At 44.9% G+C, this 14624-nt stretch overlaps 1 protein-coding gene across 13 annotated transcripts in view; it reads left to right on the forward strand.

The window, feature by feature from the left end:
- ptprt (protein tyrosine phosphatase receptor type T) overlaps positions 1-14624 on the forward strand; it is a 254304-nt gene that overhangs the window by 206994 nt on the left and 32686 nt on the right. For all 13 annotated transcript variants that reach the window (XR_004695112.2, XM_035152935.2, XM_035152937.2 and 10 more), the window contains 3 exons: positions 1608-1700; positions 2952-3061; positions 7232-7319. Coding sequence is in view for 12 of the 13 variants with exons in the window: in XM_035152935.2 (XP_035008826.1) it covers positions 1608-1700; positions 2952-3061; positions 7232-7319 (291 nt within the window). In the remaining variant the exon portion in view is untranslated. The remainder of the gene's footprint in view (positions 1-1607; positions 1701-2951; positions 3062-7231; positions 7320-14624) is intronic.

Below are 14624 nucleotides of genomic sequence, written 5' to 3' on the forward strand. Positions count from 1 at the left end.
TCTAAAGCATTAATCCATAGACTGTATATTTACTGATAAACAACATGACAGCTCAACAAAAGTTAGGTCAAAGTGCAAAGATTGCCCCCTGGTGGCCGGCTGCATTGCAGGTCATAAACCTCACCTCCTCTATGTTAGTGGACGGGACATGGACCAAGATAAGTCTTCATAAAAACATTAGTTACTTGAGTGAAACATCACGATCGATGGTTGAGACTGACTCGTGATTGGTCTCCTCCTCATGACCTCTCTGCAGTGTGGTTTATATAGATTCCACAAAGTAAACTCCTGGAAGGGTCGCATCCAGACTTTTCAAAAGAAAGTACGGGAAGACGAGGACGACAGGAGTTAATGTGGATTCATGTGATGAGAGGAAGCGCTGGAGACAGGAGGAGTTCAGGGTGCGACCCGGTTCTGTTTCACTGGACACACAGTTTGTGTTTGTCCTGACCTCTGCAGCTCTTCTTCTCTCCTCAACTCTCTACACCTGTCTTTCCTTCACCCCCCCGCCTCCGTCTGCCATCTCTCCATACTGTCCTCTTTTCTCTTTCGCTCTGTTCATGCCCTCTTTCCTCTCCCAAGTCTCATCACCTCGTCTCCTGTTCCCTCTCTCCTCTCGTCTCATCTCCTCTCGTTCTCTCCATCATCTCCTCACTCTGTTCTTTTTATCACTTCCTAATCTCAGGAAGCGACTCGTCAGTTATTGTGAATAACTCACTGTAAATTGTTTTTTTCCGTCCCTGTATCTGTTCTCCTGACCACACACACACACACACACACACACACACACACACACACACACACACACGCAGCAGTGACCCATGTGGCCGGCTCATTCTTCATTCATTTAGGGAAGCCAGTGTTTAGATTGGCTCATGGAGAAACCACTTTAGGCCACTAATGAATCCACAGCCGTCATTAACATGCAAATAGCTCCATTAAGAAACATGCTCACGCAGCTTTATATAACAAACCCGTTTTCCTCCAGACGCACGGACGCACACGCTCGCTCACACTTCAGCGAGTCCGGGCTGCTTTTCAGAAGCCACATTCACCCGGTCAGATTCCGTGACTGTGGAATAATATAAAACTAAAACAGTTATTAACCTTTCACTCGTGTATTGTGTCGTCATTTTCTCTCTTCTACATTTTTGACTTGCAGCAGTCATTACTTTCACAATCTTCCATTTATTTAAAGCTAAAAAAAAACACGTCTCCGTGATGCGGAGCGAGCTCTTGAGGTGTCGTTCCTTCTCTCAGCCCCCCCACCCCCCCACCCCCGATGTATCCCTCCATCTGCTCCGGCTAATAAAGCCCAACGCTCATCCAATCAATCTGTCCATCCTTTAATCAGAGGAGAGATATTCCAATTAAGTTTCCCATCATGTCCACCAATCAGGGCTCAGGGTGTTAAGTGAATAATTTAACTCATCAGCTGTCTTCGGTGACCAATCTTCTCTCACCTGTACTGCCGAGTGCATCAGTGTGTGTGTGTGTGTGTGTGTGTGTGTCCGGGTACATGGTGGGCTGTCATAGATGGGAGGTGTGTTGTCATGGTAACATACTCCTCTGTCTCTCTCTCTCTCTCTCTCTCTCTCTCTTTACAGACAGTAGCCAGCCCTCGCTCTCCCAGCCCTCTCTGACCCTGCAGAGTTTTCCCTATGGCGGCTGCGAGTCGGTGGAGCTCTCCTACCAGAGTGGTACGTGTTCAGAAATCACTTTGTTAAGTGGTGGGTCCGTCACTCAGCCAACGAGGGAGCCGACTAGTCAGTCATTTAGTTAGTTAGTAAGTTATTACTGTATTAAGTATTCTGTGAGAGTGCTCAGAGGGAGTTAAGTATTTTTAAATACTTGTACAAAGATGGACGACATGGCGGCTCCTCAAAGCCAAAGCATCTGGAGTTGAGTTTAGTTGTCACTTGTTATTTGATGCCATGAGAACAGGCTGAAACATCGGGATTGAGACTTGGTGGAGAACTTGGTGTATCGGCCGGACCTCGATAATCCGTCCCCTCATCGCTACTGGCTCCAAGACGGCCCTGTTCATATCGGGGGGTATTTTGGCTCAATTTGTAGACAGCGGTCAGACGTGGAGAAGCGTCGTCCATTTTTATTTACAGTCTATATGATTTGGAGGTAACCCCCGCCTCTCGCCCAATCGGCTCCAGCTCCACACACGACCCTCGATGGATGGATGGATGTAGGCTGAACCCAGGAGATCATTTACCTTGATCATTTTATTCCTACTCCTCTTAGAAATATGATATTACACCAGTGAAGGTGGTTTTTGAGTCAGGATCTGTTTAAGCAGCTGTCAGTCTGCTTGTTTGATAGTCTCCCCGTTAGCTGGTCAGTCGGTTAGTTACAGATTAGCTGTTTACTGATTTTAAGAAACTCAATTCGCACTCGAGAGCAGTCAACGTATTTTAAAAGCACTGGATGAAAAATGTAGCATGAGTTCGTTCGTTTTAGACGTCGAGTCACAGTTGGTTATTTAATTACCCAGAAAAAGAAGCATTTAATTAGAACTTCAGCCTCGTTAGTCTGTTCATTATTTGCCATGTGGTGAGTCAAGGATGAGAAACACATGATTAATACTATTTAACAACCAGATGTACTAAACAAGTTAGTTATACAGTGAATAAGTCATTTCCATAAGTCAGTTGGTTATTTGACTGTGTTGTCGTCATGTAAACATTGAATTAACTAAACATTTTATTACCTCAGCAGACAAATAGATACTTTGCTGCTTTGGGTCTCTGGTTTATTGACTCGCCATAATTTGGTAATTTAGCTCGAAAGGGGAACTCGCATCACGAAGAGCAATTAGAACGGCAATTTGTTGTCGTGATTTCTCAAGATCCATCCGTCTCCTCGCCCACACCGCTCCTCCCGCAGCGTCTCTCCTCCTGTTCAGATATTCATCCCTCTCTCTGTTTATGTTCCTGCAGGTCAGTTCCAGGCCGGCCAGTTCCAGCCGGCTATCCGAGTCGCCGACCTCCTCCAGCACATCACCCAGATGAAATGTGGACAGGGCTACGGCTTCAAGGAGGAGTACGAGGTGAATGCAAACACACAAACACACAGAGAGGCTCGTAACGAGGACAACAGTAAAACAGGCATCAATCTTCTGATGGGCAACATTACCAGCAGCTATTAGTAAGAAGGTAAAAGGTCTGGAGCTGAGCACACAGATAATAGGTATAATAAAAATCTGCCTGTGACCCCAGAGTGTATCTGCTGGTAAAGCACTAACTCAGAGGGAGCAGGGTTTTTCTTTCTGCTGGAGAAACATGGGTGCAGCAGCATGGCACCACGCACAGGGTGTATCCTTGGCTTTTGTTTGGTGCAGGATGGGATTTACTGCCCCCGTGACATTCATAAACAAACCTGCGGAAGAACGAATCAAAGGGATTTAAAACATTTTAATTGCGCTAAAGTAAAACGGTCAAAGGCTCAACTGCTGAGAGATGAGATCTAATGTCAGAAACCAAGTCATTTGTTAAACATTGCGACATGCAGCGGAGCGCGGATGTTTTTCCTGACGTCTGTAGAAGGGGCTGTAATCGAAAACAAGTCAGAGTCCTTGTAAAATGTCCATGTGAGAATGTAAGAATACAAAGATCTCAAAAAATGAAGAGGCGATGCCGACGTCAACCTGGAAAGACGAGAAGATTCCCGGAGCTTTTGGTGATAATGGTCCGACGATGTGGCGTCCGGGAAGCAGCTCGTGTCTTCGTGCGTGAACGAGAGCGAGCGTGAGCGTAGATTTCTGAACTTATCAATATTGATAATCAGGGAAACGAACCGGCTCATACTTTCCACTCTGCCCAGTTTCTCTGTTGGTTTCTTGGTAGGTTCAGTTTTTTTCTGTTGCTAATATCTTCTTCCAAAACCGTTTCCCCTCCCTCCGTGTTCTCCCCTTCTTTTTTATTTTTTCTGCTTAAATCCCCCCCCCCTATACTCCCTCTATTTAGTCCACATTGTGTTTCACTCTCTTCTTCATCTTTTCTCCTCTTATTCTCCTTTCCCTGCTCCTCCCATCTCTTTCCCTTAGTGCCGTCTCCCGCCCTCTTCTCTCTCTTCATTCCCATCCTTTGAATTGAGTTTCTCTCTGTGCTCAGGCCTCCTGTTTTGTTCAGAGCACAGTTTATCAAGCGTTTTTTTTATAATCTTTCTTCATCGTGGGTATTCGACCGTGCGCTCATTTTCCTTTTTAAATCCTCCTTCTCTCTCTTTCATTCAAAAGACAGGAGGCAGTCTTTCTCCCCTCCCCCCCCGCGCTCATAAGAATGAATATTTTCTATTATCAACTCTGCATGCGTGTTGGAAATTGTCCCTCTGTGATGCCGTACGTTATATTTTCATTTGCTTCCTGTCATTTTGGTTTATACCCACTGATACGTTTCAGGGGAGAGCAAATGTGATTTATTCTCCAGTGTGTGTGTGTGTGTGTGTGTGTGTGTGTGTGTGTGTGTGTGTGTGTGTGTGTGTGTCTGTGTGTGTGTGTGTGTGTGAGAAAGAAAGAGAGAGAGAGGCTTTATCTGTAGAGCGGGTATATCTGCCTCCTGTCACCAACAACAAATGGAGAAAGACTATGGACAGTATTTAAAAAAAGACAAATACACTTAATTCAAACTTGGCATATATTTTAAGGCCCTTTTTTCTAATTCTTAAAACTGTTTTTGTTCATGTATAAAAGTGAAAGCTTGGGATTTTAATTTTAATTTAACGTCTCAGTCAGGTTAGCGCAGAATAAAAATATTTCTGAGGTGAAATGTTTGCAGTTACGTCCTCTCTCTGTGTGTGTGTGTGTGTGTGTGTGTGTGTGTGTCTGCCACCACACCCCATATGTCCCCTTGTCCCCGTCTCTGTGTGGGATGTGACCTCCGGCGTTGAAGCCCATTAACCTCACTAACACCGACAGCAGCCACACCGTCAACGTGTCGCTCCCCACCGGGATCGCACCTTCTGCAATTTAAAGGGATAATGCGCGTTGTGTGAAGCTCGGCCTCTCGGGCAGATTGACTTGTTACCGGAGCACTTAGTGACTCGTGGCCCACGCGTGAACAACGCTGGTTTATTGGACCGAACGGTTAACTGTCATGAGCCTGAAGACGATGGTCTGATGGTCTTAATGAGATGTTTCCCCATGAAAAACTTAAAAAACATAATATATTCTTACATAAAGTACTTCGTTCTTTATACCGTCTTTTAAATTGTCCTGAAACAAATTCTGTTTTTATGTAACACACTCATTTTGTTTTTGACAATTGAAACAACCCTTAGGTGCAGCTAGTGACACATGTACTCCAAAGTTAGAATATAATCATAAACTTCCGATTCACACTTTTTCGTCATATATCCGCTTAAAAAACATTTTTGACAAGAGAGCATCTCAAATAAAATAACAAAATGTCACTGATATTCTATTAAACTAGGGAAACAAATGTGATGTACTTGTGTTTTAGTTTGGTAAATATAAAAATACTGAAGTACACACTCCAGTGGAAAAGCTTGGAGGAAAAGTGTTCATTGTGTGTTTCTCTGTGTATCTGTGAAGAATATTAATAATCTGAAAAGTGATGGAGTGTAGCTGGTGAGATTCAGGCTGTTTTTCTTCAGGTTGGAAAAAGGGCGGCCAACCCACACCTTATGCAAATATTCATACACACACACACACACACACACACACACACAAACACACAAACACACAAACACACACTCAGACCCATGTGCCACTTTGAAAGAATCAATTTTCTGCTTGACTGAGCGATATGTGTAGATGTCTGTATTTCTGTCACTGTGTGTGTGTGTGTGTGTGTGTGTGTGTGTGTGTGTGTGTGTGTGTGTGTTGTTTGTATGCATATCTAGGTCATATCAATGTCTGTAAGTGAAAGCTTTTGTCTGGTCTTGTTAAGCCCTTAATGGACTCAAAAGGATTGTTAACTTGTCCCTATACACAAAATGTGTGTGTGTGTGTGTGTGTCTGTGTGTTTTAATGGTTGTTCTAAAGTGGTTCAGTATCCATATGGCGACCTCTGAGAGCTGGGGTTTGGATGCTAAGCACAAGCTTGAGAGGGATCTTAAACACACACGCACACAAACACACAAACACACACAAAAACATGCGTGTGAGTCAAATGATCGTTCTCTCAGACACTCAAACATTCTCACAATCATCTACAGGAAAACTTGTGCAGAGTGTTTTTCATCACACACACAGTTACACACACACACACACACACACACACACACACACACACATGCTGTCCTCGTGTGTAAGGCCTGTCACTCGGGCCAGCGTCACAGCGGGGGGGGGCAGGACAATCTGTCTTCTCTCTCTAAACAAAGGACTGACACAGTTTCTCTCTCAGACCAAACCATCAAACACAATGAACCCAGACTTTGTGTCTCGTCCCTGCAGAGTTTACCTGCTCTCATCTCGTCCCGGCCGTCAAGGAACATGTTTTGCTGCATCCATTTCATCCAGGTTGCTCCCCACACACACACTCCTGGTTGCCCTTATAATTTAGTGCCGGAATTAAATTGCAGTACCCCTGCCAGTGAAGTTGGATGGAGGGTATGTTTTCACCGCTGCCTGTCGGTCTGTTGATTAGCACCGTGTCCTGGATTTGGCTGACATCCTGGCCAAGGGACTGACCTGATTGGAATTGATGGTTCTGGTAATTTCTGCCACTAGAACATTTCATAGCCTCACCTTATGTGCAGTGTGTACATGTCTGACTTTTAATGAGAAAGAATTAAAACGAGGGAAACTGACCCTGAAAGAGGAGGAGAGTTGCTCAGTGTCAGAGGAGAAGTGAACTTTATGCTGAGTTTCGTGACTGAGATCTAATATTCTGCTAATATCACAGCTAATTAATAGTATAAGTTAAAAATATGCATCAACAACAACAAGAAGATAAAGTTTTTTGAAAGTTGAATCACGTGTGACCTGCCTGCCCGTCGTCTGTGTTATGTTGTGTTATGTTGTGTTATGTTGTGTTATGTTGTGTTACCCTCGGCGCCCTGAGTGGTTAAAGTTAAACTATCAGTTCATCGGCTTTTCATTAATATTCATGTTTCCGTTTCAACTTCTGCCTGCGCATGTGTCAGGGTACAAGCTCTGGGCATCAGGCCATATGTGCATGCATATTTCTGTGAGTTCATAACTAAATATGTGTGTGTGTGTGTGTGTGTGTGTGTGTGTGTACATGTGCATGTTCAGGCCCTGGCAGAGGGACAGACGGCGCCCTGGGAAACGGCCAAGAAGGACGAGAACCGCAACAAGAATCGCTATGGCAACATCATCGCTTGTGAGTACTGCAATGACAAAGATAGACTTCTCCTGCGGGAGTTTGGCTTGACATGTATTTAGTTTGGTTTGGTTTGGTTTGGTTTGGTTTGGTTTGGTTTGGATTAGATCGGATCGATCGATGTTGAGCTGGATGTTTTCTCAAATTTGACACCACTGGGATACAGGAACTTCTTTACATTAACGGTCCAGCCTGACTGAGGGTTGAACTGGTCTGGTTGGTTCCATTTTCACTGGTTAGCCATCCGGTCGATCAACATGAGTATTTTAATGCTATTTTAATGTTCTAAGTGTTGATTGTTAATTGGAGAATCCGTTGCAGTTCCCTTTGTCGTGATCGATGCTACAGATCTACTTAACAATCAATATTGATCGTGCTGCATTTCCAAACTTTAAAACTTTAAGTACTCGGGTCTCCAGCCAATTTATATATATATATATATATATAGGCAAATGAAATGCTTAGATACAGACAGTACGATGAACCTGTCACCTCTGTTGGACGACAGCCACAGAGAGAATAGGGCAGGACACAGAATACCAGAGCAAATGTATCCACATACAGCATTTCTTCCTTTTTCATATTTCCTGATGGACGTATCAGGTATTATCACCCGTATGGAAACATTCCAAACGTCCCTCAGCCCCTAAGAGAGACAAAATTCAAATTCCAAATACAGCTTTAATTAAACACGCTACGGCCCAATGTCCACAGAGACCTTTAGCTTAAGCTGGAGGACACAGGTCCGAACCTCTGTGTTCACAACCATCTGCTCCGCCGGAGTGTCCTTCAGCAAGTCCCCGACCGGCTCCTTCCAGCTCCGGGTCGGACTGGTGGAGGTGACCCCCTGCTGGGAGCCAGATGCCAGGAGGAGCAGGTTCTGGCAGATGAATCATTCAGGGCTTCAACATCTGACTCCCAACATTTCACATTCTCAATACCTCTGACGGTGAGAGCAACTCAATCAAAGCAAAACACTGTGTCGAATAGAAATAACACACTCGTGTACATATTTAATGAGATCCATCCTTTTTCAGAATTAATTATCAAAGTCTGTTCAACCTCATTTTCTTAAATTTGACACGGGGAAGCTGCTGTGCGAGAAAAATCTCTTTACCTGCCTGATGATCAAAGCCCGGAGACCTTTTGTTAATTCATGGACGTCAGTTTGGAGCAGGCGGCTGTGATGACGTGCACGGTGAAGCATGTGCTGCATGTAGCAGGCGTGAGCTTGGCCATTAGAGGACGATGCTGCTTTGCAATGTAACAAGTGTCGGCTAGGATTTTGTTTGCACTAATGATACCTGTGTGTGTCTGTGGCTGTGTGTGTGTGTGTGTGTGCATGTGGGCTTGTTATTTTTGTACAAGGAAACCTCAGGACTCAATTAGGTTGAAGTTGATTATAAATGTGTGTGTTGTTGTGTGTGTGTGTGTGTGTGTATGTGTGTGTGTGTGTGTGTGTGTGTGTGTGTGTGTGTGTGTGTAGGGCTGTCTGTTACAGTTACAGTTAGGGATAAGGTTTCAGTTTGCCTGTCCACAATAAATGGAAGTCAAGGCCGCATCAAGCTGATGTCGTGTGTTATGTTGTGTGTGTATCATTGTGTAGCTGTTTGTAGCCCGAGTCTCTCCCCACAACACATCGACCCATCCGTCATAGTCAGATTTGCCATTTACGTTATTACGTTATTACGTTACGGTAAAGTTAAGGTGAGTTGTAAGATCAGAGTTGTGCTTCCACAAAACGTGGTCATGGTTAAATCTGCAGATAATAACTGGAAGTCGATGTAATGGAATCACGGAGAGCAGCCTGTGTGAGCATGTGCATTCAAACCTGCATCAAACTCACATGCACTAAACCACTATGATCGAGGAGATTGTGCTTTTGCAGTGCATGCATGTGTGTGTGTGTGTGTGTGTGTGTGTGTGTGTGTGTGTGTGTGTGTGTTTGCACGCACACACAGCTCATTATGAGGGTTTAGATGTCACGGCAAAGAGAGCGCACTAACCTGAAGGCTTTAAAATGAAACATTGTGCTGAAATGAAATAGCCTGACAAGGACTTGATAGCCGGCAGGAATTATGATAAATTTGCTATTAGTACAAATCCTTTAATTACAAGGGCCTGGTAATGGAAACTGTCCATCTTGCCTGCTGTGATTGTAAAAAGACTAATTTCCTTGAGAAAATGTTGTAAAAGGCCCCGAGGGAAATGACTTTGTGTGCCGTCTTTATTAGAACAAGGAAATACGGTGCGACAGGCGGGCCGAGCGGCTGCGGCTGAAACTTTAAATATGGGTTAAAGGTTCTTCTGTCTTTTCCTCTAGTCGGGTTGAACTTAAATTCGCCTTTTGAAACGAGGCTTTTGCTTCCTGCTTTACAGCTTGAGAGCTCGGAGCAGATTCCCACGTGGCAACATGCGTGTTCTGTTGCACACAGTGGATCCGGCTGCATGCAGGACGTTGTTCCTACCTTTCACTACTACTTAGTATTAATTTGACTAGTTTAAAACTTTTCCTTAAGCCCCTGGAGTCTCGGGCCTCATCAGCCACTTCAGGAGAAGTTGGACTTGCCTTCACATTCTTATACTTGTGCTTATACTTAGTACAAAATACGCAGCGATAACTTGAGAGCAGAGGAACCTTCACCTGGTATTTCAGTTCAGATTCAAAGTCAGGGTGTGAAAGCGTCCTCAGTTCGGTCTTCATCCCTCGTCAGCACCTCCAACCTGAACAAATGCTCATTGAGCCTCAGCGAATCACGACAAGGGGAAACTCCGTGAGAGACTTAAACCAACACCCAAGATCTGGTCCTGAAGATCCCCCGTTGATCCCTGTGAGGACATTTGACTTTCTGTGATTTCCTCACTTTTCCCCTCCTCTTCCTCCTCTTCCTCTCCTCCACACATTCTATCACATGGTCCTCACCACCCCACCCCCTCCCTCCCTCCCTGAATCAGTTTGCAAAGGGCTGATCTGAGTTGAAGTGTTAACACACTCTTCCTCCAGCCATCTGCCAAACACAAACGGTCGCTGCCATCTTTGAAATCCCTTCAGCACACTGAATAAATGTTAATCTACCAGCCTCCTGTCCTCCTGTCTCGTCAGCGCCTCCCCTCCTCTCCTCGTCTCCCATCGCCCGACTTCCACTTCCATCTTTCTCCTCTCCTTCTCATCCTGTTTTCTTACCTTCCCTCGTGTTTCGTTTCTTCCCTGTTCTCTCCATCTCTGTGTCACTTATCTCCCTCTGATCACCTCCCTGCTCTTCTTTTGCTCCATCTGCACTTTCCCTTAAATTGCCCTCATTCTCCTTTTCTTTCATTGTCTCTTCATGTTCTCTCCTTTTCTTTTCTCCTTTCCAATCCCTCTCCTCCCCTTTCTTCAATTTCCTCTCTCTTCCATCCATCCATCCCTCCCATCTGATCACCGCTGACAGTTTACGGGTTGAGGCAGAGCACAGTGGTGTTTCCTCATTACAGGCATCTGTCTGCTTCTATTTCCTCCTTCCTCCCCTCCGTCCCCTCCTCTTTGCTGCCTCTCCTCCTTTCTTTCTTTCTTTCTCAGCCCTCCATCAGTTCATAGAGCATCCGCCCCATATGGTCATTTATAATTCAACAGCACCATGCCTTCAGAATAAACAGACTCATTGGCTATTATTTATACACATGCAAACAGGGGTATGTATTATATTATATTATATGAACGGCAGGATGGTGATTTGGAAGATTTGAAATAAATCAGACTTGTCACAGAAACACAGACAGAGGCTCGCTCATCACAGTGAACAGTAACATTTCCATACTCAGTTTACCATGTAATAATCCACACTTATCACTCAGTAGAAATATATTTAATCATTCAAATACACTGGTAAAAGTAAAATCCTACATAATGTTCAGTCTGAACACCTTCACCCCACCGTGCTGTGTCCTCCACCTCCTCTCATCCTCCACCTCCTCTCATCCTCCACCTCCTCTCATCCTCCACCTCCTCTCATCTCCCCCTTTTGCTTTTGTCTTCTCCGTGTTTTGCATTTTCCTCTCAGCCGTCCACCGTCCTCTCCTCCTTTCCCCTCATATCTGCCTCCGACTCCCTCTCTGAACTTAATCTATTCACCGTATTTTCTTGGATGTGTCACTCTCTCCTACCTCTGCCCCTTCTCTCCCTCCTTCTCGCCTTTTTATCTGTTCTTCTCAGCCCCTTGATGTCCTCTTCTTGTTTCCTCCTCTTCCTCTCTGCCTCTCTCCTCTGCCTCTCTCCTCTGCCCCCTTGTCAAACTCACCCCAAAGCCCTCCCTCTATTCACTAATGTGCACAATTGTACAGGTGAATGAGAATCATTACACAGGCTGTCAGTCTTTGCCAGGCGTTGTTAACACACACACACACACACACACACACACACACACACACACACACACACACACACACCTCCAAGCATCACTGGCATAATCAGTACCTCTTCCTGCATCATGTTGCTCCTCATTACAGCTGAGGTTATCTCTGTGTGTGTGTGTGTGTGTGTGTGTGTGTGTGTGTGTGTGTGTGTGTGTGTGTGTGTGTGTGTGTGTGTGTGTGTGTGTGTGTGTGTGTGTGTGTTAGGGTGTGAGACAGAGACTGAAACAGAGGGTGAGGGCATCTAGTCTCTGTGAGTGTGTCTGTGTCTGTGTGTGTGACAAAGGAAGAAGGATTTGAAAAACAAATAGAACAGCGTGTGTGTTTGTGTGTTGTTGAGTGTGTGTGTGTGTGTGTGTGTGTGTGTGTCAGCCACAGATTCCACGATACGTAGTCCGTCCTCCTCCTCTCTTATCTTCTCTGGCGTCGATTCTCTCCACGTCTGCCGAGCTGCTCTGAAGTCAGAACGCCAACGACTCCTCTGAAGTGTTGACCAAAGAACCACAATAAATATTAGCGTCTCCCAAGCTGTCAAAAACACACACACAGTAAACACACACTTTTTGTACACACATCTAAATACAAACAGTGAATAAGTCCTATACCTAAAGTCCACAGACACACACACACACACACACACACACACTCACACACACACACACACACACTCAGACATGTTCAGATCACAGCAGTCTAGTTTGTGCCTGATTGGCTGTCGCGGTGCAGCACTGCTGCGACATTATTCCACAAGACGCAGGGTTTAGTTACAAGAGTTTCTGTTTTGTTTTCTTGTTTCCGCATAATCTCACTGCACAAACCCATTTCAAAATAAATGTGTGGCTAAATATTGAAACATGAAGACTGTTGAGAGCAAGAGACCTGAGCATCTTAAAGGGAAAGTCCACTGATTTTTTTATATGGGAATCATTTTACGGATGTTGGGGCTCTGAGGGAGTTTTGTGCAGTGTTGTGAGGCTGTTTCTGGGCACAACCTAGATCCAGGGGATAGATCCAGAACCTGCTGGAGGTACGACTCATCCTCTCTGGCCTGGGAATGCATTCAGATCCCACAGGATTAGTTGTAGAGTGTAGCCGGGGAGAGGGATGTCCGGAAAATCCTGCTTCCTCAAGCCAATCCCCAGATTTGTGAAAGAAAACTGATGGATGGAAATGCACATCGGACGTTGGTCATCCCAGCATTTCAGGGTCATCTTAGAAGATGTTGGACAAAGAATCAAACTACCCTTCATTGTCTTAAATATGACTTCATGCTGTAGTATTTGGATTGTCTATGGAACTAAGGGGCGAAAGCCAAACTATAAAGAAAAGCCTTGGATCAAACGAGGTTTCATGAAGAAAAGGTGACTGTAATTAGTCGGGTAGTTCTTTCCAGGCTCTGATTGAGCATCAATCTTTCTTTCTCTGATGTTTATTCCTCAACTTTGAACAGAAAAACACAGTCAGTGACGCACGTCGTCTTCCTGAAGTGTAAAAAAAAACAAAACAAACAATAAGAGACAAACAGGAAGAAAATGACTCTCAAGAAAAAGACTGATTACGTTTCCCAGCCTCTCCTCCAGCAGATGATGAAACGGTTTCAGTTGCAGCTCTCAGTCGGAGGTACGCTCGCAGATAATGACGATAATGAGGCTGATTTTTAACGCCAGTGACGATATTATTAATACTGTTTGACGGTTTGATTGCTGTTAATCATTGTTCCTCTTCAGAAGCAGTCGGGGGTTGTCAACGACACAGTAATAACAATACACCTCGGATTTCAACGCTGATTTTTAACAGTTGCTCTTCATCGCCAACAAAAAGCCTCAGGGGGGGGGCAGATGAAGTAATGATTTCATCTGTGATTGTATTTTTAATTAGAACGCGGAGGATTATGAGTGATTATGTTTCATCCTTCAGAAACTTCAGGGGGCTGACGATTGGAAATCTGTTGATAACTGCTAATGATGATCTGTGATCATCGACATTGTGTGAGGGTTGATTGTTGATGACCGAATCAGAATTAATGAGATGTGCTGCTGTCTAGACATCGATGAGATATTGACTGAAGGAGTTTGACTTTCTTTTTTACCAAGTCAGTGTAGCTAGACCTCCGGGAACCTTTGCAGGAACTCTGTGCATTTTGCATGTCCACCAAAGGGCCACCTCAAGGTCCCTTCTTGGGCGGTGGTACTTTATAAATGTACAGGAACCTTTGGATGAAGATGCCTGATTGGTTGAGTGCCCCAGTTTTTGTTTTAGCCCGTCAATCTCTGCATTAGTTTTGCAAAAGAAGGAAATTGGATCAACAGCATTACGATAGTCCTCTGCATTACCGGCAGCCGGGGGACTGGACCCGTTGTCCCATTGTCCCATTGTCCCGTTGTCCCGTTGTCAAAGTTCCAGATACTTTTGGTCCACGTGTGGATTCCAAACCAGCACAGTGGCTCACGGGGCTGCGCTGTGACACTTCTACACTGACGAGCAGGAACAAGCTGAGCTGAGCGACTCATTCACTTCCCACATAGACTATGACTCCTCCGTCCTGGCTTGTGATTGGCCTGCTACAGGAGACTCCTCTAGACGTTAGACTCAGAGAAAGATGCTTCTCGCACAAACATAAACATGACGCTGATGAACAGAGTCAGGTCGGTAAGTGGGAAAGTCGATTATTTGTTGAGGTGCTTAAATAAAGAAGAAGTAAACATGCAGAGGCCTGTGAACGTTTCTATCTTGATGTCTTCCTGTCCTGTGTGGTTATACGTGTGGCAGGGGATTGTGGGTAAGGAGATCTGCTCATTCATTTACTGTGATGGGTCTGGAGATGAATCGGCCTCTCGTCCAAACCGCTCGCTGCAGTCGGGGGATCTGCTGCACGTCGGCGTATAGCTGCAGCGTCTTGGTGACACCAGCTCCCGT

Source organism: Hippoglossus stenolepis, chromosome 3 (genome assembly GCF_022539355.2).
Source record: "Hippoglossus stenolepis isolate QCI-W04-F060 chromosome 3, HSTE1.2, whole genome shotgun sequence".
Classification (NCBI taxonomy): Eukaryota; Metazoa; Chordata; class Actinopteri; order Pleuronectiformes; family Pleuronectidae; genus Hippoglossus; species Hippoglossus stenolepis.